This window comes from Branchiostoma lanceolatum, chromosome 4 (genome assembly GCF_035083965.1).
Source record: "Branchiostoma lanceolatum isolate klBraLanc5 chromosome 4, klBraLanc5.hap2, whole genome shotgun sequence".
Lineage (NCBI taxonomy): Eukaryota > Metazoa > Chordata > Leptocardii > Amphioxiformes > Branchiostomatidae > Branchiostoma > Branchiostoma lanceolatum.
In genome coordinates this window covers 21776843-21800541 of record NC_089725.1, presented here as the reverse complement: position 1 = coordinate 21800541, position 23699 = coordinate 21776843, and the positions used below count along the sequence as shown (strand labels likewise).

The 23699-nt window shown below is 40.4% G+C and overlaps 2 protein-coding genes across 5 annotated transcripts; one reads left to right on the top strand and one right to left on the bottom strand.

Annotated features, from left to right (window-relative positions):
- Positions 1-997: 997 nt before the first annotated feature.
- Positions 998-16141, top strand: LOC136433341 (nectin-4-like). 2 transcript variants are annotated; one of them, XM_066425454.1, is made up of 10 exons: positions 998-1180; positions 2421-2864; positions 3396-3713; positions 3987-4262; positions 4523-4588; positions 4896-4994; positions 5342-5378; positions 5678-5750; positions 5979-6025; positions 16131-16141. In XM_066425454.1, coding segments are annotated over exons 1-10 (1410 nt in total). In that variant the 5' UTR covers positions 998-1131; the 3' UTR covers positions 16132-16141. The 2 variants fall into 2 exon arrangements, with proteins under 2 accessions (XP_066281551.1, XP_066281550.1); XM_066425453.1 differs by lacking the exon at positions 16131-16141 and adding an exon at positions 6326-7086 and having other exon boundaries at positions 999-1180.
- On the bottom strand, positions 7240-23690 carry LOC136433340 (protein kinase C epsilon type-like). 3 transcript variants are annotated; one of them, XM_066425450.1, is made up of 15 exons: positions 23319-23690; positions 19135-19201; positions 18002-18191; positions 17437-17471; positions 17072-17154; positions 16636-16765; positions 15953-16203; positions 15336-15435; positions 14840-15027; positions 13893-14066; positions 12990-13144; positions 12403-12541; positions 11676-11864; positions 11091-11237; positions 7240-10858 (listed from the first exon to the last, which is right to left on the bottom strand). In XM_066425450.1, exons 1-15 carry the CDS (start codon positions 23661-23663, stop codon positions 10712-10714), a joined length of 2340 nt encoding a protein of 779 aa, XP_066281547.1. In that variant the 5' UTR covers positions 23664-23690; the 3' UTR covers positions 7240-10711. The 3 variants fall into 3 exon arrangements, with proteins under 3 accessions (XP_066281547.1, XP_066281549.1, XP_066281548.1); XM_066425452.1 differs by having other exon boundaries at positions 16031-16203; XM_066425451.1 differs by having other exon boundaries at positions 18002-18188.
- Positions 23691-23699: the final 9 nt, after the last annotated feature.

The window sequence follows — 23699 nt, the reverse complement described above, 5'->3', positions numbered from 1 at the left end:
TACTTATGCTCGTACAATGTATATCTGTATAGGGATGGTGTTGAAACCAGCTTTACAATGCTCTGAAACAGTATTTGTTGGATAACTTCGGCAGAGACGTTTTTTAAAAAAGAAGAAAAAGGAAATAAAGAGAATCCCTACCTAACGTTACCGACCCTATTTATTTTCAGTACCGAAACCGGAAACACAACATTTTTTTTTCTTATTAGGCATTACAACTTATACAAGTATTTTGTGTTGATATCCAGGCAGACACAGGCGTAACTCTCTTTACTGGCCCATTTTGTACCAAACAGTACAGTAACACTTGACAATTAATATGTTCCCTCACAATATCTGCGCTGCCTGAAGACGACAGACAGCGATACTTCAAAGTACTGACATATCTTGCAATGTTTATGATTCACCAATTGTGTAAGCAATGCCAGAGAGAAAGTCCGCATTTCCACTGCAAAAGTTATACAATGATTGAAAGATCTTTTGTCAAATAAACATCCATCTAAAACTACCCATGTGTAATTTACGACCACTGAGAGTATGTGGTAACCTAGGAACTTTTTTTATTGCACCCCATTACTCACGGGCCATACTTCTCTCAACAACCCCCTCCCCGCCATGCTCCAGTAGAATGGCACAGACCTCAGGTGTAACGTCAGACTGCACACAATGTGAACAACAGCGACAGGTCAGCGTTAGAGCAACCGGTCACTACATCATACCCATCGCTCGACGCGACACCTGCAGTACTTCCACACATACACAGATTAAGTACATGGTCGGCTCCTCCTCAAATCCCTTTGCATCACTGTAAACGAAAGTATCAGAATCTATTGTGGAACTTAAGAAGAGGGACGAGGCGTCTGAAGGTAATCCGTGGAACTGAATGGCTGCACTAAACAAATAGACCTTCCCTGCATGTGTACCTTACGTAAGTTTAGCACACAGACTACTGTTAATAATTTACTCCACACCAGGGTACCGAAGGTACGGCTGAGTCAGTCTTTGCACACGGAAAACCGTTACATTGTCCACAGAGTTCCCGTGCGAGCGTCGTGGCCGTTCTGTTGCGAGACTGTCCAGGCATTTGTTGCAGTAATTTATCGTTCTTGTAAAAAAATACGCAGCTTAAAGATGCGTCTAATCGTCTTCCTCCCTGTGCTGGCCTTGGTCTACACGGCAGGTGAGTATTTCTTTCTCAAACTCTCAGTCTTGCAGGTGTGGCCTCGGTACTGTTTGTCCATCTTCTCCTGAAGGTTCACTGGGTTCCAGGTGAACTCTATGTGCAGTAAAAGTCGAAAATTAATGGCGGGAAGATTCTTCGTAGAAGCCACAGTTTACCCTTGTGCGATGAATTCTTTAACGTTGCGGGAGTCAGAAATGTAGAATGTAATTGAATGATTATAGGTAGCATCAAAGACATGAGAAACACGGCCGTGGCGAGACGCTTGTGGGGGCAAATAAACCTAACTTAGTGTTCCAATCAGTGGTAGTCGTAACGTGGCACCACAAACAAAAATACACTAGTGGTGTGAACTCTTATTTCAGCTCCTTATTTCTAAGAAGGTACCAAGACTGAATGTAACATGAACCAAAGCAATACAAAGAGCAGTTTAACAGGAACGTATGAGCATAAACTCAAGTATGCGTTACGAAAGAAGAGAGGGAACAGGGGCTCTGGATTACAACGCAGTTCAAATCAAATTAATAAAACCCGTCTTATGTAACTGTTAGTTAGCGTGCCTTTCCTATGCCCATGGTTGGGTAAAACGGAAATGTGTATATATCCGATACATGTTCATGTAGCAAGAAATGGAAAAGATGTATCAGTCATATTTCGTTTGAATTTAAATTCTGACCAAGCCATCCAGTAGCGATTGGGCGGGAGAGTCATTGTTTACTTAGTACAGCATGAGGTAATGGCGTACCCTCAACGGTTTTTAAGAGAACTGATTTTGCTATGATAAGACTTTACAAATAGCATATAAACTTAAGTTTGCGATACGGGTCTTCTTGGTAGAAAGTAGAATATTCTGAAGCTGGAATCGAAGTTAGATAGGGCTTATTTTGTGCTTAAATCATATGTTCAAATCTGAATATCAATGAAAACAGGTTAATCATTGATAGTAGCAGACAACGTTTCGTCATGGTAACTTCGTTCAATGTGTTGAATTTGTAATCATTATGTGGACATACTGTACAAGTGTGGGTAAAAATGGACATTCAATTATCACTGTCTATGAGGACAAGAGCTCAACTAGCAACTCGGGACGAGTTGATTTCGTCTGCTTGAACGTCGGTGAAATTGGGATAATTTCAAACAGGTGGATAATACATTCTAAAAGGCAAGGACAATCCATCACATCATGTTACATTACTTTGACTTTTGCTTTACGTAAACTGGACTCATTTTTCTCTGGTAGCTGCACAGTCTCGGTCTTTGTTTCTCGATGTGGGCCCCGTCAACTACCGAGTGAATGAACTTGAGCCCGAGGAGCCGGAACAGGCGACCCCAGTCACACTGCAGTGTGACTTCACCGGCGTGGGATTCACCATCGAGGAGGGCAACCTGGAGGAGATCACCTGGTGGAAGGAAGACTGGGACATCGGCGAGCATGGCCTCGAGCACGAGGACAGGGGACGGCACGAGGTCCTGAACTACAACAGGCAGAGGAACATCGTCTACTACGGCACCTTCAACAACTACGAAGGGCGCGTCACCCTGCAATCGACCGAGATGGGACAAAACAGGCTGACAATCTCACGGGCTAACATCCGAGACAACGGAACATGGGTATGTGAGGTGGAACTGTTCAACAGCGGCAGCCGGCACCGCGCAGAGGCCACCATATACGTGGAGGTCCGCGGTGAGTTCTCTCGGTTTTATTAGGCTTTGGCTACTAACGTTAGTAGCTAGTCTCTACCAGACTCCACAGGTCGCTGAAAATAGTAGAAATTGGCCAAATAGACAGATAACATGTCAAAGGGGTCGGTCGGCCTGGGAGTACAGAACCCTAGGTCGCAGACTGTACTCCCAGGCCGGCTAACTCCAAGCTGGCATGTTCTATCTGTCTATTTGGCCAATTTCTACTACTACTAGTATCAGCTTTCCAGTGACCTGTGAAGTCTGGTGGAAACTAATGACGACAGACGGTATGAGATGCCGGGCACTTTTACTACTTTTCTGGACACCCGGTCTGGACGGTGATTTAAAGTTGATTTAAAGTGTTTGCAGCAAGAGGAGAGCATGGATTTAAGACATCAGATCTTTGTTTACCGTGAATTTTATGTATACCTTGTGTGCTTTTGTTTGTCCTGGAAAGCTCATTGATATGTCACATTGCTTACTGGTTTATGAGGACTTCATCAAACATGTCGATTTTCTTTGTCTTCAACAGCTAAACCGACGCGTCCGACCATCAGGGCCTTCTATCTGCCAGAAACCAAGGAAGTGATGATGATGTGCAACTCCACGGACGGCAACCCCGGACCCACCCTGAGCTGGTGGAACAACACACTGGACAACCCGCGCGGACGGGAGCAGATGTACGTGAACGCCCTCTTCCGAAACTACACCAGCATCACAGGCTACGAAGACGCAGGTGCGACCATACGGTTCCCTGTAGACGAGGAGAGGAACCGGGGCGACCGATACAGCTGTGAAGCCATGCACCCGCTGCTGTTCGAAAGGCGACTGTACACGAACATCACCCTGAGTAGGTACCCCTATACTGCACAATCATGTGATGTAACGTTACATGGATTTACCTGAACCCCTTCAGCAGGTTTTTGTTTCCACAAGACTTTTCACAGTGAGACTTTTTCTCATAATTGGCAGGTTAGTCCTAGCTTGACATCACGGAACTGATTATGAACAAGTGAAGATATCATACTTAGTCACGTAGTCAACATCTGATTGTTACATGACCAGATACATTGTACTTGCAAATATGTCTGCCGATTGATAACGTGCAACCATGTTCTCACAGACAGGCCAGGCAGACCAGAGATCCGAATCAGCCCTTACCTGCAGAACGGCGTGCCCATAGGGAAGGACATTGTGCTGGAGTGTGAGGCCCTGGGGCAGCCCGAGCCCGTGTACGTCTGGAGGAGGATCGGCCAGCTGCTGCCGAATGGCCAGGAAACTTTCACGGGGAGACACCTGACCATCTACGACGTGCAGAACAGCGATGAGGGGAGATATGAGTGCACGGCTCAGAACGGGTTTGAGGAAATCAGCCATGCACAAAGCATTATATTGAGAGGTATGTTGCACAATTCCATCGCAGCTAACGTTACCTGTTCATTTGAAAGTTTTCATTTGACACATTAAGTTAAAGTTAATACTTTCCTGCTTGAATGATAAGGAATTATGACACTAGTATCATTTTTGATATTTTCATAAAAATATTTGTTAAAAATAGTTATCGAATTAAAAGGACTACTTGAGGACCATTGATTTTGTCTGGCATTGAACACTGGTAAAAAGAAACTGTCAGATTAATTACTGTCTCCCATCCCACAGATGACACAGAGGAGAACATCGTCGATGATGTGGAACTACAGGTGGGGGACAAAACGGATGCCCCACGTAAGTTGGAGTGGACTTTCAGGATTAAAACTCACTCACTCACTCACTCACTCACTCACTCACTCACTCACTCACTCACTCACTCACTCACTCATTCACTCACTCAAGGTTATGACCCTTTGCAAGTTTTAAACATATTTCTTTATCATATCTCAAGTTAAAAGTAGATCATAAATCTTACGTAAAACCATTCTAGTGTAGTCCATTACATTCCCCCTCAACACTCAAGTGGTATCTCATCAGCTTCAAGCATCTTCTGATATTTCCTCTGCCTCTGCATTGAGAGTTTTCTTGTGTGCATCCACAGTCCGGGCTCAGATCATTGGTGGAGTTATTGGAGCTGTGCTGGCACTGGTGGTGATCATTGTGCTCGTTGTCGTTGCTTTTCACCTGCTCAATCGACGCGGTAAGAATCCTCACTGCTTATATCAATCAGAGTCATTGTTATTCATCATATACAATGTACCTGGGAATTCCTTTCAACCACCACAGGATTCTTGTATCTTTTTGTTTGCATTGTCGCACACTGCTCAACTTGTAAATATTGAATCTCATATCCAGTTTGAAATGAAAGGCAATGCAGTTAGACTGGTCAGTAAGTGACACTTGAACCACACTGTTAAAGCTGCATCCAAGAAGTCTTTGGAATGACACTACGCAATATTGGAAGCAATAAAAACCTCCATAGAAATGATCCAAGTATTAACGTTATATGATTATGCTTCATTGATGCATTTCTCCTTTTGGCCCTAGGTGCCACACCAAATGTCTACAAAGAACCAGCTCAGAGGTAGGTGATGACCGTGTAATGCCCCACATGTTCTCTTTTCATTTGTCAGATAGAGTGAAAGATTAAGCCATTCCTGACACTAGTAATTACAGGTTGTGCTAGTAGCCTGCTTCTCAATTGGTTTTGATGCCCTAAAAGGAAAAAAAATATTAATAGAAAGGACAGGAATATCATCAATAAACCTGTCTGTACATTTTATACTAATTTTGAGCTTCATCACTTTTAACACTAAATAACAGCATGAAAAAAATCACCTTTTTATACCATCATTCTGACTTGTTTTCCTATTACTAATGCAGCCAACCCATGACTGCTGAAGTAACAAAGCTGGAGATGGAGATTGAGATGGACGCCCCTGAAACAACACCAAAGGTGCAGCAATTACCTGTTACAGTAGTTATTTGTAAGCTAGCCTCATTTGTTTCATGCAGATTTGCCCAAGAAAAAAAGACAAGACGCAGTTATCACTTCGGCCCTTTGCGTCTCGGAAGATGGTCGACAGCTCTGGCCAGTCTCTCAGTTGTCATATAAACGTGTATCTAAATATCCCTAACACCTGCCACGGTGACATAATGACAACATCTGTTTGCTATGTTGCAGGAGAAGGAAGCAGCTGAGTATGCTGCCCTAAAAGACTCGGAGGCATGGTGAGCAAAATTATGAGATGAGTTGGAAAGCAAAATATTGTGTGCATATTTTCTGTGTTGATGTCTTCACCTTCTAACATAAAAACTAAGTCGACTGAAAAAATCACAATCAGATACAAATGCCTCCATTTAAACAAGGTGAACAGAGTCTTAGGACATCCTCACACATGTAGTTGAATAACGTTCACTACCACTGATTCACTCTCACTAGTCCCTCTACTAGTAACTGTTCCATCCATTTATTGACATGTTAAAATTATTTTTTTCTCCCACTAACTATATTCTAAATATTTTTTTCAGATCTCCTTTGGTGACAGCAGATTGGTACATTCAGAAAAAGTTTTTTTTTAAGTAGACATTAGAGTCTGCATTTTGTGAAAGGCAATGACTACAAGTTGCTAGTAAAAGTGAGTGGTCCATCGTGTTAAAAGCATACAAGGTGGCTGTGAGTGCTTATATTAGAATAGTCACCAGTAAGAAGATGATACCTTGTAATAAGCCACTATGCTGTACTCTCAAACACCTACACACAATGCTTTCTTTCCTTCTCTCAAGCATGCATACTTGCACACAAAAAAACATGCCAGTGTTTTTGGATCACACTGATATTTAGATGTAACATCGTTAACACTGAAATGCAAAGACATCATTCGTAATTCTTAGCATATCTGTAGGGCATCAATGATGGAAGACAGGTACGTTAATGACAAAATTGATAAAGTGCTCTCCTCCGCTTGTTGAGTATCTGTCAAACATAATGAAATTTGCTTGCTGCTTTTGTTTGTCCAGATGAATTATAATAGAATGACACAATCATGATTCTGTCTTATATTGATTTCTCACCCCAAGAATAGCTGATATGGGCGGCCTCTGCTGTTTTACTTCTTTCCTACATGTGTTGAGCAGCACGCCACAAGTGCGGGATAATAGTGAAGCATTATCTGGTGGGGAAAATTATGACTCATGTTTTCCTGTATTTTGCTTTGGAGACTGTGTTCCATATATGCAGCCTTGTGTGGTGTGCTTCCCTTTGAATAAAATATAGCTGTTCTTTGAACACATCATTGTGTGTGACTTGTTTTACTTGCATACCAATTTAACTTGCAGTACCATACATTTTAAATTGTGTTACTTTCGTTATGTTCTGCCCAACCTTTTTCAAGGTTAATACTTTCATGTAGCAATACTACCGACACAGAACACACAGCTCAGAGTCTTGTCTCTGAGAAATTTTATTTTCATGATGTTCTGACTTCCAGACACTTTACATCCTGTTATCATCATACAATGTACTTACATGCATGACATCCAGAAGCACAACTGCCTTCAATTCATAGTCCTCTTATTCCATAGAAATCTCTTGCAAGCAAATAACACATCTGTTCAGAGGTCTTCCTACTTAAAGACAACAAGCAGTCTGATAGTCTCATCAGTCAAATAAGTTTATATGGACAATGCCATTTCGAACAGGTTCAGAGAACACACCGTATTAAACTTACAAAACACGAAATGCAAATCCGAGTTGAAACTTCACAATAATACTGTTCCATATTTTCCAAACATACATGCTCTACAGGTATTCACAATAGAATATACATATTCATGTCCTTGGACAGTCAGTCATTATCATGCATCTTACAAAATGAGATTTTGAAATTTCCTTATCCCTATGTACAAGGCCTTGTTAGACAGCACACAATATTACACGGAAACAAATTCACAATACAGATCTTGAAGCTTGTTTCACACTTCTTCTTTTTTTTACATAAGATTGCAAACTAGTGTTTATACAAATCCACCTTTAACTGACAACAAAACCATTTCTGTCTTCTTGAACAACAATTTTGCACATGTACAGCATCAGTGACTGTAGGGATGTATGGCATTTCGTACATATGACACGATTTGACACAAGAAGAAAAACTTTAGGATTGACCACCAAGACAGCAGGCCAATGTTGAGCACATGCTATATCAAGTAGCAGACAGAACTAACATACATTATAATGTAGACTTGTAAAAACAGAGATTTCATCTTTCTTAAGCACGTTTCAACAATTAGGAGGACACCTTTCGGTCTTTTGACATCTATGAAAAGCTAGGAGTAGGAGATCAACTACTATTCACACATCCACCACTAAAACTAGAGACCTTTCTATACAACATATTTGACAAACTAGCTTCTTGTGATGAATGAATGAATGAATATACTAGATTTTTTTGTGATGAAAAGTTTGTTCAGGTGCTGGTAGGTCTTTCTTGGTTGGCTAAGGTGAAAGTTCTATTTCAATTTCAATTCATGACAAAGCAAGATATCAAAACTTTCCAATATCCCTGACTCTTGCATGCTTGACAGCAAGTTCCATACACTATGGGAACACCAGAAATGGCACGAGCTATTCTATCAACAGCAGAGGGCAGTGACGTGTATTCAAGTCTACCAAATCAGACTCCATGGATAAGATGAGACAGATTCGTCTGACTCTTCAAAGCAAAGTAGAGCAGGTTATTGACAAAATCAGCAGAGTAACTGTGATGTTGTGTGGAGAGGACAGTGATATCTACCTAACCAGCCTCCACCTGTATGGCCTAGCTGGACGGTATTGTGGCTGTATCCCTTCTATAGTCAAAGTACAAATAACGTGCTTTATGTTCTCTACATTCTAAATTACAATTGTAGATATGTCTGTTATGGAGCATCAGCAGTCCACTGCTACCCCCTTGTGCTATCTTTGTGAAGGTTGCTTAATGTAGAGAGTGGCAGGATCATCGGGGGTTGTCATCACACAACTATGCTTCAAACTCCAGTCCTCGTCTTGAGTGGAGTCGACAGAAACATTGAAAACTTGTACACTAGCAGAGAACATGACTGCCTGAAGACAAAGTTACAGCCACAGTGAGGCGCCAAGTTACCACAATGACGAGGCCACAAGCTGACACCAGACAAGAACAACCAGCATCAAGTTAAAAAAATGTTGCAGGCTTTGAGGTACAAAATGTACAGTCATGTTACCCTCCTTGCAAGGCTCACTCACTAATGTTACTCCAATATTCAAAGAACTGACTAAGCTCCCTCATCACAACTTGATTGGCACATACTGCAGAGCATTTATGTTAAAAGAATTTCCTGAAGAAAAAGTGAGAATATGGCAGGCAACAAATCCTTGCTTTCACTCGAATGCTTCCTGTTGTTCTTTGTAGATTGTATGCTTTCAATGTTTGAAGATGTCAAATCAATGCTTATGTAGATGAATAACTGGGTCAGTCAACTTCTAAAACATTAAATGAGAACCTGTCTACCCAGTACTGATCCCTTGCTACTCTTGCTAGAACACTACTAAAATTGGAATTTTTCTCAGAGATTGAGAAAGTAGCAAGATTCTTGTCAAAGTTCAAAATTACCCACAGCTCAAGTCTGTGTGGCTTATCAAACATTCAGCCAAACAGCATCATATTTTGACACGGACAAAAGGATCCTTGATTGTCAGACAAAAATGACAAACAATGCATTGAGAAACAACTTTCTTCAAAATTCAAAACGCCTATTCTGACATTAAAAGCATTCACACAACATTGGTTGCAAGATGCACACCCAATAGAGCTCAATGTTGTTTCTGCTGCTTTCCTTTACTAAGATATATCCCCAGTAGGTAAACCAACTCCACGCATGGACATACTGGAACAGTTGTATCATTGGTCTACAACAACTGGGGCAGGTGGAGGCCATCTATTGGTCCTATTCTGTTTTATAAGAATGTCATAAGATGATGGTTTTACCGTGACAGCTCTCAATTAACTAGAGTAACAAAATTTTGTTATACTGTTACAAAAGACCTTCAGAAGCTCATCCGCTGAAACAAACTGCCATTTGCAACACTATCAACCATCTCCTGTGTAGTCCACAGAATAATGAGTATACCCCAGTACTCTAAAAAGCTCCTGAGTCATTTAAGTTACCACACCCAAACACAACCACCTTGTAGGAACACCTGCACCTGCACAGGAGCAGCTGCACATAAATTACATCAAGAGGAGACGAGCACATCAACACGTTCATCCAGAAGGCAGAGTTGGCAGGATGGTAGGAATGAGTTTTTTTGTAGAATCTCTTACTTTTTTGTAACATGTTGACAGGTATTCATATTTATACAGATAAGTAGCAGTTTTGCACTCATAAAGCCACAAGAATATCACAATAACTACAAGTATTTTGCACTTCTTGCTCTTTTTTTAAAAACACATCTGGCAATTATCCCATAAAAAAACTTCTACAGCTATCAAATCACAGGATGGGAGCCAGGAACTGCATCATTTGACTGCACGGAAACATCAATTGCACAAGAGAAACAGCAAAAATTTCTCCCCTTGTAAAAGAGGCTCTTATATAGGTTCTGTACATTGCTACGCTATCACTCCATACTATCACATTTCATCACAAGAAGAGGTCCTATCAAGGAAAACAAAGTCGGTTGTAGGAATCTGTAGTATGTTTGAGAAAACACTGGTGCTTGAGCAAGAGACCAGATACAACTTTTGTAGGCAACACTCTGCCTATGTCACTTGCCTTTCACCATATGAGACTGTTGTACTTTTCTTGTAAGTTTTCACAGCATCTTTGCATAAAGACAGTGCTTGGAGTACAAACCAGAGAATGACTAGCAGCAGGACCTGTGCATACACCTTCCTTCTACACTTCTGTATCGTCGCCGGTAAAAGAAAACCCCTTGAACTCTTCCTGGTTGATTGCCTTCACTACTGCATCGTCAGTAGGCGTAAGAACTGGCTCCTCTCGTGTGAAATCTTGATCAAAGTTATTGGCATCCTTCTTTGTTTTCTGATGGAGGAAGATAGAAAGACATGTGACCAAATGAAAAAAAGGGGTAGCTGAGCAGAATTTGTGCTCATGTATCATTGTGAGTGAAGTTGTACAGAAAATATAACTTGTAATTGAAAGTTAAATCTGACCTAACTGATCGACAAGCTGATTTTTGTAAATCGCATTTTGAAGTAGACATATGCAAGCAGCACAATGATAAAAATTGAAATTGATAACTGAACATACTTACAATTTTTGGTCTGAAGGGCGGTTTTACTCTTCTATCTAACAGTGCTTCCCAGTCTATCTCCTTAAAGAAAACGTGTTGTTTGATGGCAGCCTCCCCTCCCTGAGCAGCAACACAGCCCAACCGCTTGGCAGGATTCTTTGTCATAAACTATGAAAGGGAAACACAAGTCCATGGTAAGTGCTTGTGTGGCCAATATTCTCCTCCCTGTGTCCATTCTGTTCAACTAGAAATGTCACCTATGTGTCTACAAGATAGCTTGTTGAAGAGTTTAACACATTTTGGCACATATTGTGACAAACTCATCTTTGTCATTTAGCAAATACAAGTTACATTTTCTCATATTGACATCAATTACATCACGCACTGAGACATGAAGGATGAGTGACAATGGAACTTCGAAAGACAGTTCCACAATCAGGTCTACAGTATATTTAAGAAAAAATTGAAAAGTAGCCCTTCAACATTCAGTTAATGAATATATAAATATCATTTTATCAGCAGTTGGGACAGAAAATATCAATTCTTAAGTTATTGCAGAAGATAAAACTGGTATGATGAAATAAGATCAAATATGCCTTTACTCACAGCTTTTAAGATAGCTACGGCTTCTTTGCTAAGCCATACTGGATACAAAACATCATCATGCAGGATAGATTCAAACAGGTCGTCTTCGTTATCCGCCTCGAATGGTGGCTGTCCCGCCATCATTTCATACAGCAGCACGCCCAGCGCCCACCAGTCACACGACGGGCCGTACTCCAACTCCTGCAGGATCTGAGGACATACAAACTTGTCTCAGGATGAGGGCAACATGAGGGTTATGTACACACAAATAGTAGCGTGAATAGTCCAGTGGTTAGTGCCCCTGGCTCTGGGATAAGAAGCCATGAGTTTGAATGCCGGCTGTGTCACTCAACTGACAGGCACGCTACTGGAAAGGGTTGCAGTCCCTAAGCCGTGGTCCACTGTTCATTGTTCTTGTCGTAAAGAGCTAGGGGAATTTCTCCAGGACAATGAACCTGTAAATACTGTACATAGCATCTGTCACAACCAGTGGAAGAATAGCTTTTCAGTGAGCTTAACTGGTTCGAGATAGCTTTTACTTTTCACCTTCACAAACAAGGATACATGTACTACAAATGTTCATCTCCTTACAAAATCCTTGAGTACGGTCAAACTTTGATAGGCCAAAGTGACATCACTTATCAGAGCATTTCTTTAATAGAACAGTTAAAATCTAAAATTACATCAAACAGCAGATATGACATCACTGAACAAGGGAGCTCAGACGAGCAATGACCAACTTTCTTACCTCAGGAGCAATATAATCGGGTGTTCCACAAAACGTAGTGGTGAGCTTCCCATTCAGAATGCCCTCTTTACACATACCAAAGTCGGCAAGTTTTATATGGCCATCAGCATCCAAAAGGATGTTGTCCAATTTCAAATCTCTGCAGAGGAGAAACAAATAAAGTTGCACCACTCAAATCCATCAGTAACTTATCAACAAATGGCACTTTTTATGAGTAATGTCTCATAACGATGAAACTCCATTAATATTGTCACTATTGATGTTGACCAGTACCTACGAGGGTCAACATTCACAGATGTGTACACATTGCCATAATGAGCTTTGTGTGCAGTGTATCCTCAATATATAGAGCACAAATTTACATTAACCCAGAATAGGCAAGACCCTGTTTACATTAAAGAAATGTAAGATGACTCATAATTTGCATTTATTAGGTGACACGTACTAGCCACAGTATATGCTTACTCCTAAGAGTACATGTTCCAAAGACTGGACATGTACTTACTGAAAGGAAAATAGATATCTTAGTGTTATTTTTTTTTACTGAAACATTACAAACACCAAAGGTGGAAACTTTTTTTACCAACCTGTAGATAATTCCATGTTCATGTAAAAACATCAGCGCCAGAATGACTTCTGCTGAGTAAAATTTAGAACGTGGTTCATCAAATTTTCTAGCCCGTTGAATCTGAAACATCAGGTCACCTCCGTTCACGTACTCCATCACAAGGAACAGGCGGTCCTGGGAAAAGGAACGGTGGATGATATTTAACACTTCTGACATTTACCAACCTGAGTTGACAGATTAATTTACATATAAGATTGAATTGTAGTAAATTATTCATTGGTAAATCAAGCATCAAGTTACTGAGTACTCATACAAGACTATTAACAGCAACATAGCACACAATTGGTTGCAAAATACAGCAAAGAATGATATTTTGTCTCAAATTTTCACATATGGCTTTTTGCATGGTCTTACAGGAAATGGAATAGACAGGGCTTATGCGCAAGTGCATGTTATTCAGATTTTTGCTTGCGGTTTATGATAAAACATGTTGTAAGTTGAATGAAGAAGGCCAAGAACCACAGCATCAAATCTCAGTTCACCAACAGCCTTCTTTATTTATTCTTCTCAGCTCAGAGTCCTCTACACCCACGTGAACAACCCTTCCAGAATAGTACATCTCTATCTTGTCTCTGCCCTACAAATTGGTCCTACAGACCGTCTACTCTACACTAAAGCTCCTATCTCACTGCATGGACCCGTGGTACATTGGCAACCTCACTGGAATTGGAGATTTGACAAAGCGCTCAACGAATTTCATCGAAAAAATATTTTCAATCTATATGTGTGTTTTGTTGTCTTTTTAAGTAACACAAATCAAGTTTAGGACGTAGCGACGTTGCCACAGGTTCAGTAAGACATGGGCTTAAGGGGTGGTTTGGCAACATAACAACAACACAACAACGCTGATAGGAATCCCCACCTTAGTCTGAAAGCAGGCGTGCAGTGCGGTGAGGAAGGGGTGTTTCCTGGAGAGCAGCAGCACCCTCTTCTCCGTCATGGTGCAGTCCACATCGTCATCCTGGATGATGACATCCTTCTTCAACACTTTGATGGCGTAAACATCATCAGACTCCTTCAGTTCCGCCAGCATCACCTGCACATTCAGCACAGCATCAGCTCTCATGCTTTTGTTATGTATGTTGTGGTCAGGGCTGTCTCCAGCTTTAAACTTGCTTCCGTCCCACTCAAAGCTTGGGAGCCCATGTTATCAATTTTCGTCGCTAAATCTGCCATTTCAAGCTTACAAAAATATATTTTCATCAATTTTATGTGCTGAAGTTAAGGTTTTTTGGACAGATGGGGTGAAATTTGTTTCATCCCAACAAGCAAATTTCTGTCCTGGGATGGAGGGACAGTCCTGGAGACAGCCCTGGTTGTGGTGCTTAATGAAGCTGTAAAATACAAACTCAGTTGTGTTCCTGAAGTTCTTACACATACACAGGTGCATGTAGTTGGTATTATCTATTGTACGTTCAGATCATCAATGTGTGATGTGTCAAATTTTTAGACATTGCCAGGGTGTTAATTTGAAGTGGTGAATCTTGGTGTAAAATTGCAGTGGTTTATTCTTCCCCAAGGTAAGTGTGGTAGAAACGACTTCACTAACAGCCAGTTTGCGGGATGAGTTAATCAACCAGATCTGAGGAAAATACAGCCCAGCATGATGGTGTACAGGTCCTGATGTTGTTCTGACTGCTGAATAACAACTATATCATCTGTGTTCAACAAGAAGTATGGGAAATCATCTTTAAATTTCCAAGCGTTGACTTTTGGGGAATTTTGTCAAAAACAGTTGAAACATTCAATGCTAAAATGGTACAACCAACACTTCAGATAACCACCTTAAATGGACAAAGACAGCTGTACCTTGCCAAAGCTGCCCTTTCCTAGCACCTTGATGAAATTGAAGTTGTCCAGTTTCAATCTGCGATGTCTGATATCAGGAACCCCAGACAGGTCAGGTGAGGTCACGGTGCTGTTACTGGAAGTAGAGCTGGCGTTCTCCTCGACATTCTGTGGCTTCTCGTTCATGTCTGTGCATGGCTTTTCTTTGTCTGAAAAACAAACATACATAGCTCATTGCAGATATCTTGTACATTAGGAGACCTATCGTAATCAACAAAAACACTGTACACATTCAACATACAATGATAAGTATATGTATTTGTAACATCTTATGCAGCATTCTGGAATACATTAAACAAGGCAGCAGCCATACATTCATTGGTTACCTTCTTAAATATCATAGAATTTTCAGCATCTACATAAAGCATTGTCATATATTAAGGATTCTATAATATCCCAGCTCTAATGAGAACACAACACACAATCTATGAAAAGGTCCATTCAGCAGGGAGCATACCATCTATTCTGGGTGCAGAGTGCGGTCTCTTGTCCTGTTTCTCATTGTCTCCCTTTCCCTCCGGGTCTGCTTTCTTGGTTGTGCCATGAGTATTGGAGGTCTGTACCACACAAGCAATTCTTTGTCAGTAGTGATGCAATCTTTGATCTGACCAACTTTTCTAGATATAGAATACATCACATATTTCATGCAATGAATACTGGATGCTACACCTATACATGCAACCTTAACACTGAGTTACTTATACTGGTTGTTAGATATATAACAGGCATGGTTAAAGAGATTCCACGTTAGAAAGAGCATCATGCTTCACTTCAAAAGAGGATGACTGCTATACCTTTTTTAGTACTGGAATGCTTCACACAATGCCCAGATGATGAAGAGTGCAAAGAGCCATGCCAAATTGATAAAGGCTGCTTCATCAAAGAAAAAAATAACAGGACAAGACAGCAAATAACTATTTTTCTGTTGGGAAGGGGGGTACTCTATTCATTCTCATACAAATACATATGTCTATAAATAAATCAGAACGAAAGGGGTTCTGTTTCAAGCAGCCATCTTGCCCTTTTTCTTTCCTGTAGGATACAGCCTCCATTTCGTATTTTCACTGAACCTACCTTTAACTTCTTATCTTGAACCCATGAAGCTGGGACTGTTTGTTTCAAAGATTTCCACAGATCTCTTGCCTTGTTTACCTGATGGGGTCTGCCCTGATGGTAAGCCATGGAGCCACCCTTCTTTTTCCTTGGCGTTAACTTGTCCCCCGTGAGACCAAGCTCGGCCAGTTTCAGAGCGATCTCCTTGGGGTTGATGCCGCAGTTGTGCGCCACGTTCTTCTGACATCTCATGTGCACATTCATCTTGCAAGCTGTGACAATAACCATTAAAATGTCCCCACTACAAAAGGTATACGAGGTTGTCATGATCAAGCAACTTTTTCTGAAAAAAGAGCTAGTGGAAGTAGGCTTGTCCCAAGTCAATCTGCTCTGTTATAACAGACATGCCATAGACTTCCAGTAAGTCATTGATAAAAACCTTTTGTATGAACATGGTTCAAAAGAGAACATCTCATTTGAAATTGGGTCCCACATTCTGAGACTTCATTTATACATATCTAATAAAGTAAAGTGTTATATCTGATTGCGCCATGCATAATTCCATTACTTACTACATGTTGTATCTGTTTCAATTGATTATCTTATTAGATTACTGTAAAGTGGTATCAATATTCATGTACCCCCAGCTCTACCTGTACTGATACCCAGGTAATGTTTAGATAGAAGGAAAAGAAAAGAAATACCTTCGCACTGGAGCCCTTGTTTAAATAGTCCATACAGCAATGATCCACAATGGTCACAGAAAGTAGGGCGCTTGTAGGTATGAGTACTGAATCGATGAGGCATGTTGATGCTAAATCTTGAGGTGAGAAACTGCACAAACAAGGAGGAGATGTTACTCTCAAGCAGTCACAGACTGTACCAAATGTTTCAGAATGCCTGCAACTTTCTACATTCCTAACATTCAAAATGTTTCTTACAAGTCGACTCCTCAATTCCTTTGCTCACCTCAAAATGTAAACACTTCTTGTACTATCACGGTACATTTATATACATTGTACAAAAATCCCTAGTAGACAACATCAAATTTCATGTTACGGAATAGGGTAGATACCAAACTGCTCTGAAGATGAATGAGTATGTAACCTACAACATGAAATGCTTTTTGTCTCTCCTTACCTCATCTTGCATGGCTTCCTTCTGTCCTGGACACTTTGTAACGACCAGTTCATGGCATCTCTTGTGAACCACACAGGTACAAACTGAAGAATGTGGAGTCAAAACATTATCAACCAGTTACACATCTACACAGTTACACTTACTCACATTCTAGGACCACAGGAAGAATAGCTGTTTGTGAATAGCTGTTTGTAAATACCTAATCAATGCATAAAAATACTCCATAACAAAATGAATTTAAGCTGACTTGAATACAGAAACATATAAATTAGAAAGTTTCAGTCAAAAGCAGATCTTTGTTAAATTGTATAGTTTATTAGTTTATTATACTGTCCCATATGTCATAACTGCTGTTGTCCACCCACCTTGGCACTGGTATCCTTGCTTTCCAAGAACTCCCCTGTAGGTGGAAATGAGAAAGACATCAAAACATTTCTGAGAAACAGAGCAATCTGGATGAAATTCCCATTGATATAAAATAGGTACCATAGACAATTAGGGTGCATGTGTATTCAATTAAGCAGTCAATTCAGCTCTAATCTACAAAAACTTCTGCACAGTTCCTGGAGGGGACTGTTACTTCGATGGCAGACTGACAGAAATAAAGTCAGAATTGGACTATTCAATTGTTACTGACAATTTCTTATCGTTGTTGATCACAACCAAGTCTATACCTCTTCTGAGAAAGCAATCTTTTTTTCTTTCTTTCTAATAACTATGGGATGTTATAATGATGAAATAACAAAGGTCTTTCTGAGAAGTATAACTCCACATAAAAAATGCTTCCTATCTGTTACAGCAATGTCCATAATATTCATACAAACACAAAAACATTTTTAATGTTAAACATCAAGTCAAAGCAACACCTTACGCAATATCGTAAGTTTTGATGCATGTGGTTTGTAACGTTTTCCCTGCTAGTTGACTCACCAGATAAAGTCTCTGCAGTGAGAACAGTACGTTGGCTGTCGTAAATAAGTGGCCATGAACTTGTGGCCGTTGACCTGGTGGACACGTCGCCGCATGGCATTTTTCCGCTGGTGTCGGCCCATGCCAGGCCTGAAGACCTTCTCTGCCACGGCAGAGGCTGAGGCAGAGGCAGATGCTGATGCTGCGGCTGCTGGAGTAAAGTCAGAACTTACATTATGTATATGCATATTTCTACTACTGTATGTTGATTCTAATGACTTGACATTGAAAGACACCCCCATTCCACCAGGGCGGCAACATCTCTGCGATTGCGCTGCAACCTAAAATTTGACAGATCGCTGAACAAATTTCATAGATGGAAAACAATTTTTTAATGCTTGGTGTGCTTTGTTGTCTTTTCAGTCATACTTTTACATTTTGCATGATATTCCAATTATGAACTCAAGAACTACACAAATCCAATTTAGGTTGCAGCAAGGTGGCTGCAAGGTCGCAGCGGGATCGCCTTCTAGAGGAATGTGGGCCTTACCAAATACATTTTGATCTGAAGATTCATAGTCATAAAAGCAGCCTAATGTTTATTATTCATACTTTTGAACTGGTCACATTGTTTTGAGGTAAAGCAATAATGCTTTTGAAGAAACTATGACTACTGAAGTACATTTTGATCTCAACTTCATGAACTGTGCTTTGGCAACATCATGTCCCGAGACTATGCTTTCATGTCAATTTACTAGCAAATGGACAAGGACTGAGGCCTGTACTGTTTACATCATACAGACAATGATGGACTACTGTAATATACTGTCCTTGTTGATCTATGATACATTGGTTACATGACAAGAAACATAAGAATGTTTACACTACCTATGACAATCTCAGTAACCTTTTCCCTGCTACCTAACCCCATAACCAATACAATCTTGGTTTCAAACGGCTACTTTAGCATGCTGCAGCTGAAAAGGACTGACAAAAGTGATAGAACTGGTGACATGATCAAACAAGGGAAATGACATGCCCAGCTCTACTGGATATCAAAAACATGTCCATGAGAATGGTTATGAATGGTAGAAAGTCTTATTATGAGACCTTTGTTGAGTTTCAAGCACTTTTACTAAATGTCATCATCTTACCAGGCTCACAAGCAGCACCTTTCAGCTCAACTATCAGGTGCACTTTTCCTGCAGGCTCCAAGTCAACCTGTAAACATGAAATATAGACAAGAGAGTTACACTTACAGAGATACATAAGGCCCATACACACAGGTCATAACAACAATGCTATTAACACTTCACATTTGCTCTTGGTAGTCGTGAAGTAAGAACAGCATGGTCCATAGTTCACTAATATATGTTAAGCCATAAAAGACATGAAATTCTTCTGCATCTACTACCCGGCTTAGACCACACCAATTTGATTTTTTGGTTCTTATTTTGCAACTTCACTTTTTTCTGATTTGAAATACAAAAGAAATAAAAAGACTGCATATACCATTAAGGATATAAATCAACTCCAAAATACTCATATTTTGGCACCTACGATTGAAATAGCTGTCTTCCTAGTTCCAGTAGTTGTTACAGTTTTCCTATTCATCAATGCATCTAAAGTAAAAAAATTCACTGTTTGAACATTCTAACCAGCCTGGTGGCTCCTGTTGTATAAATATGGTCTATCACAGTGTGCATGTTTCTTTCTTATCTCTATTTTCATTCTGCATCTGCCTCGTAACTTTCCTGGAAAATTCTGAGAACCAAGAAATCAAATTGGGCCCTACAAAAAATATTACAGTGGAAGGAGAGCACTTTTTCATGGCCTGCTCCATAGAGTTTTGGACATGTTGGATGATCTCTGATATCATAAGCAATGTAGTTGTGATTAAGCACTCAAGGAAGATCTATCGTTTTGTTATGAACCTGTACTCATCATGCTATGGCCACATGCATTTGAAAGCCTTAAACTATGTTGTATCAATAAGACTGGTCAAGTGTGTTGTAATGCACAATCAAGTTACGCTACACATGAGCAACAAAAGGCACAAGTACATATACTTTCCCACTTGTTATCACAGTAGCACTACTGGTAGAATTGAGTCATTGGCATGGATTTATGATTAACAATTATCATTTATAATTACTGTTTACTGTTGCATGTATTAAAGGCAAAATTTCACAGATCGAAAACTTAATTGTATTCATTGTTACAAAGAGTTATAAGAGTAACACAACATCTTTCATGACCTGCTACTATGGATAATTTTTGGTTTGGGCCATTCATGTCTGGGTCCATGTTCATGTCCAGATCCTGAAGTTCAAGCCCAGATCCTCCTTGGCAGTATGACTTCCCCTTGCCTACATATGATATCACATGAAATTGCAGGTCATAATATGCTTTGGTCAGATTTTAGATGTGTTCTGGCATCATCCAATGTCAGGGCTCTAAAATTAAAATACTACCTGCCTATGCAGATTAGTGCAGGTATTTTTGATGTTTAACTTTAACTGTACCTCACCTGTACTGGTCCATGTAGTGGGTACATACTGTGTATGGAGATTTTTGTTTACTATACTGACCATTACCACCTGTAAAATGCCAAGCAAAACATTTCAATGGTTTGTAAACAATTTCCAATTTGATCCATACTTCATAAACCTACTTTTCTGACAGAGTGGTGCAGGTAAAAAATTCTCTGATGCAGGTTATTAGCAACTGTGCAGAAAAAGCCATTTTGAGGCCAAAATGTGGAAATGAAATATGGAGGCATTGTTTTTATGACTCAACAACAAACTTCTCAAGGATAGACTTCTATGTACCCAGCACCCAGAAATGACTTTATGATACGTTTATGAGAGGAGAAAATCATTTCTAACTTAATTTTTTGTATGTTTGAACATTGATTTTCTATTATGAGTGAGAATTTATATGCTTATCTGACTCCAAATTGAAGTGTGTGGGAGTGAATATTTGGCTTTCTTGGCTTGAGTTCCTTTTATACATTAGTGAACTCTTTTTGGGATGCAACATGGTCACCCAATGCAAAAAGAGGAGGGGGGGTATAATGCACCTGCCACCTTTGACGGAATATTTTTTGCCAATTCAAAGGAACCTTCTTTACCATTTTCATGGGGAGATGAACCAATGGATGATCAGTGAAGCTTGTTCCAGTCTATATTTCACTTTCACAATTTGCTTCAAACATTCCAACCAAAGTAGGGCCTTTAGAATGCCACCTTACATATGATTACAACAATGTGCAGTGATGGACCTTCACAGTTGATTGAACATCAATAAAAGTGCAATCATTCCATCATTACACAAACCTGATTTGTACAACTAGAGCTACTATTATTCTAGCACAATGGCCAAACAAAATACCAACATGACATGTACACTACCCAAGAGGTGGGTTCACCACTACCAGTTGTACCTTACTCCAAGGAGGATATATGTCTATATAACCTCCTTGCATACTGAGTTATTCTAGTACGCCAATGTTTTAAGTGATATGGGATGTCCTGTGGTATATAAAGCTACTGTACCAGTACCACACTCAATATAAATAACCTGTACTCATCACAATGGGGTATGTTTCACCTACTTTCCATACCTATTGGAAGAAAATACATCAAAGATTGATCCAGATGACCATGAGAAAGAAATCTGTATCTGCAATCGGCATAAGGTGCAAAATGTCCCTTCTCACATCATTTCCTGGCACCTACATTCTACCTTTCCTGGTAATGGTTGGAAGGACTGCTTAATGCTAATTAAGGTAAAAATTTCTTAACTTTTCCAAGTTGAAGTTCATAGATGACCAAGAAGTGCTAACGTTTCATGCAGGTACAATCCCACAAATGTCCATGAACTATAAGGAAATGACAACAATATTTCATAGTGCCCAAGACAAACATGGATGAATGCCCTGCCTGCATTACATTATTTGATAACCACTGCTTGTTCTTCTTAGTTTATTCTATCTATCAACAGCATTTATGGACCAACAAATAACATTGGCAAACAGGGTAAATGGATCCATATTGTAGTTCAGACCTGTGCTGGGTACTGTATGCTAACTAGAATGGAAAACAAATAGTTACACAGCTGTACCACAAAACCACATTTTATTTCTGGGCAACTATATTACATGCTTTGGTGTCATGCCATTTAAGTGTCAGCTTCTATATGTCCCTCTGAAGCACCCTTTAATGCAACAAACCTGTAGCTGCGATGAGTTCCGATTTAATAACTGAATTTTGCCACCTAACTTCTGGTCCAGACTGTAAACATTCTAACCTCAATTCAAATGTCAAATTTTGCATAGAGTATGACCACAGCCTTTGATACACCCCTAGGAGCAAACCACAGCAATGCAGCAGTTGCAATCTAGTACTAGTAGATGAGCAATGTACCAAGGTAAAGGTCCTAAGTTTGATAGACATGAACCTACACAAGTCTTGATCTACTGTTCATAGCTACAAGCTGAAGCAGGGCATTGAAAATGGCTTATCAAAATGCACCATCAAGCGCATCAAGCTCCACTAGTAGTACTACAGCCATTTTGTCCAAAATGTATGTCAAAGCAGCTGAAGCTCCAGCCCCTTTTGGGCCAAGGCTCGATTGCTGAGAGCTCACAGACCTACAAATGGAGGTATGAAGTCCTATGGACAGGGTACTTTTACCCAGCAAGCCAAGGTCAGATACAGCCAAGGTTAGCATCTGCATGGCAGAAGCAATACTGACCTCCATCAAAAATGTCCGATCTTACACTAACCCCATAACGTCAATCTTCCAGTCTCAATTGATTCAATCTATTCCCAACAGAAGACTGAGTAAACAATGTCACATTGTGCACTTTCCATCTGCCTCTTCCTGGTACAATATTTTGTCATTTGATACACCTTCAGACCAGTAACATGACACCTCTTCTGTGTAGACCTTCATCAGTGTGGTGAGTCAACAGGAAACTGGTTATCAAAGTCTACTCTTTTATACTGATACAAATCATCCATTCAGAACATCATTCAGCAGTGGAGCTGTCAGGTATAAAAGTGTATCAGACTATATCTAACACATGTTTTGACATTGACATTGCTGTTTAACAAGTGACCTCTGAACTCCAGCTATGAGTGGAAGATTTGATACATCAGTGTGGTTTCCTTGAGTAAACTAAAGATTCTCCACTTAGTTTTAACTTCGATAGACTCATCAATGTGTTGCATCAGTATATCACACTAGAGTTCAGAGGTCATGAGGAAAAACGGAAATGAATCCCACAATGAAAGCCATTGCTGAATCTTAAGATATTCTTGAAGAAACTCACCCATATGTCAGCGCTGCCTCCCTGCTCTTGTAGAAGCTCCTCGAAGGTGACATTACAGTTGGCCACGAAGTCATCGGGGCCTATGGTGGTGTTGTGGAACACAGTGACACCAACCGTGTGCCCATTATGCACCTCAGTCGTGAAGTCCTCCTTCCACTTCGGGTTCAACGTCTTCGGTTTCGCCGTTGTTTGTCCGAAGCACGTGTCGTCCACGTTCAGTTTGACATACGGATCTAGGACCTGTGAGGCGGGGCGCACGACTGCGTGCCGTGTGGCGTAGTCCGTGGGCCGCAGGTCCTGAGCCTCGCAGACCCTCACCTTTATCAGCCCGTTGAACACCACCATGATGTTGTTCCTTGTTCTAGGTACACACCCCTCGAC

Bases quoted from the DNA above. Each gene is read 5' to 3' on its own strand.
- LOC136433341 (XM_066425454.1), top strand. From the start codon at position 1,132: ATGCGTCTAATCGTCTTCCTCCCTGTGCTGGCCTTGGTCTACACGGCA. The intron at 4,263-4,522 runs GTATGTTGCACA...CCCATCCCACAG, and splicing joins ACAAAGCATTATATTGAGAG to ATGACACAGAGGAGAACATC. The intron at 4,589-4,895 runs GTAAGTTGGAGT...GTGCATCCACAG, and splicing joins GGACAAAACGGATGCCCCAC to TCCGGGCTCAGATCATTGGT.
- LOC136433340 (XM_066425450.1), bottom strand. From the start codon at position 23,663: ATGGTGGTGTTCAACGGGCTGATAAAGGTGAGGGTCTGCGAGGCTCAG. The intron at 19,202-23,318 runs GTGAGTTTCTTC...TCATGTTTACAG, and splicing joins GAGGCAGCGCTGACATATGG to GTTGACTTGGAGCCTGCAGG. The intron at 16,204-16,635 runs GTATTTCTTTTC...TTATTGTCACAG, and splicing joins ACAAGGGCTCCAGTGCGAAG to CTTGCAAGATGAATGTGCAC.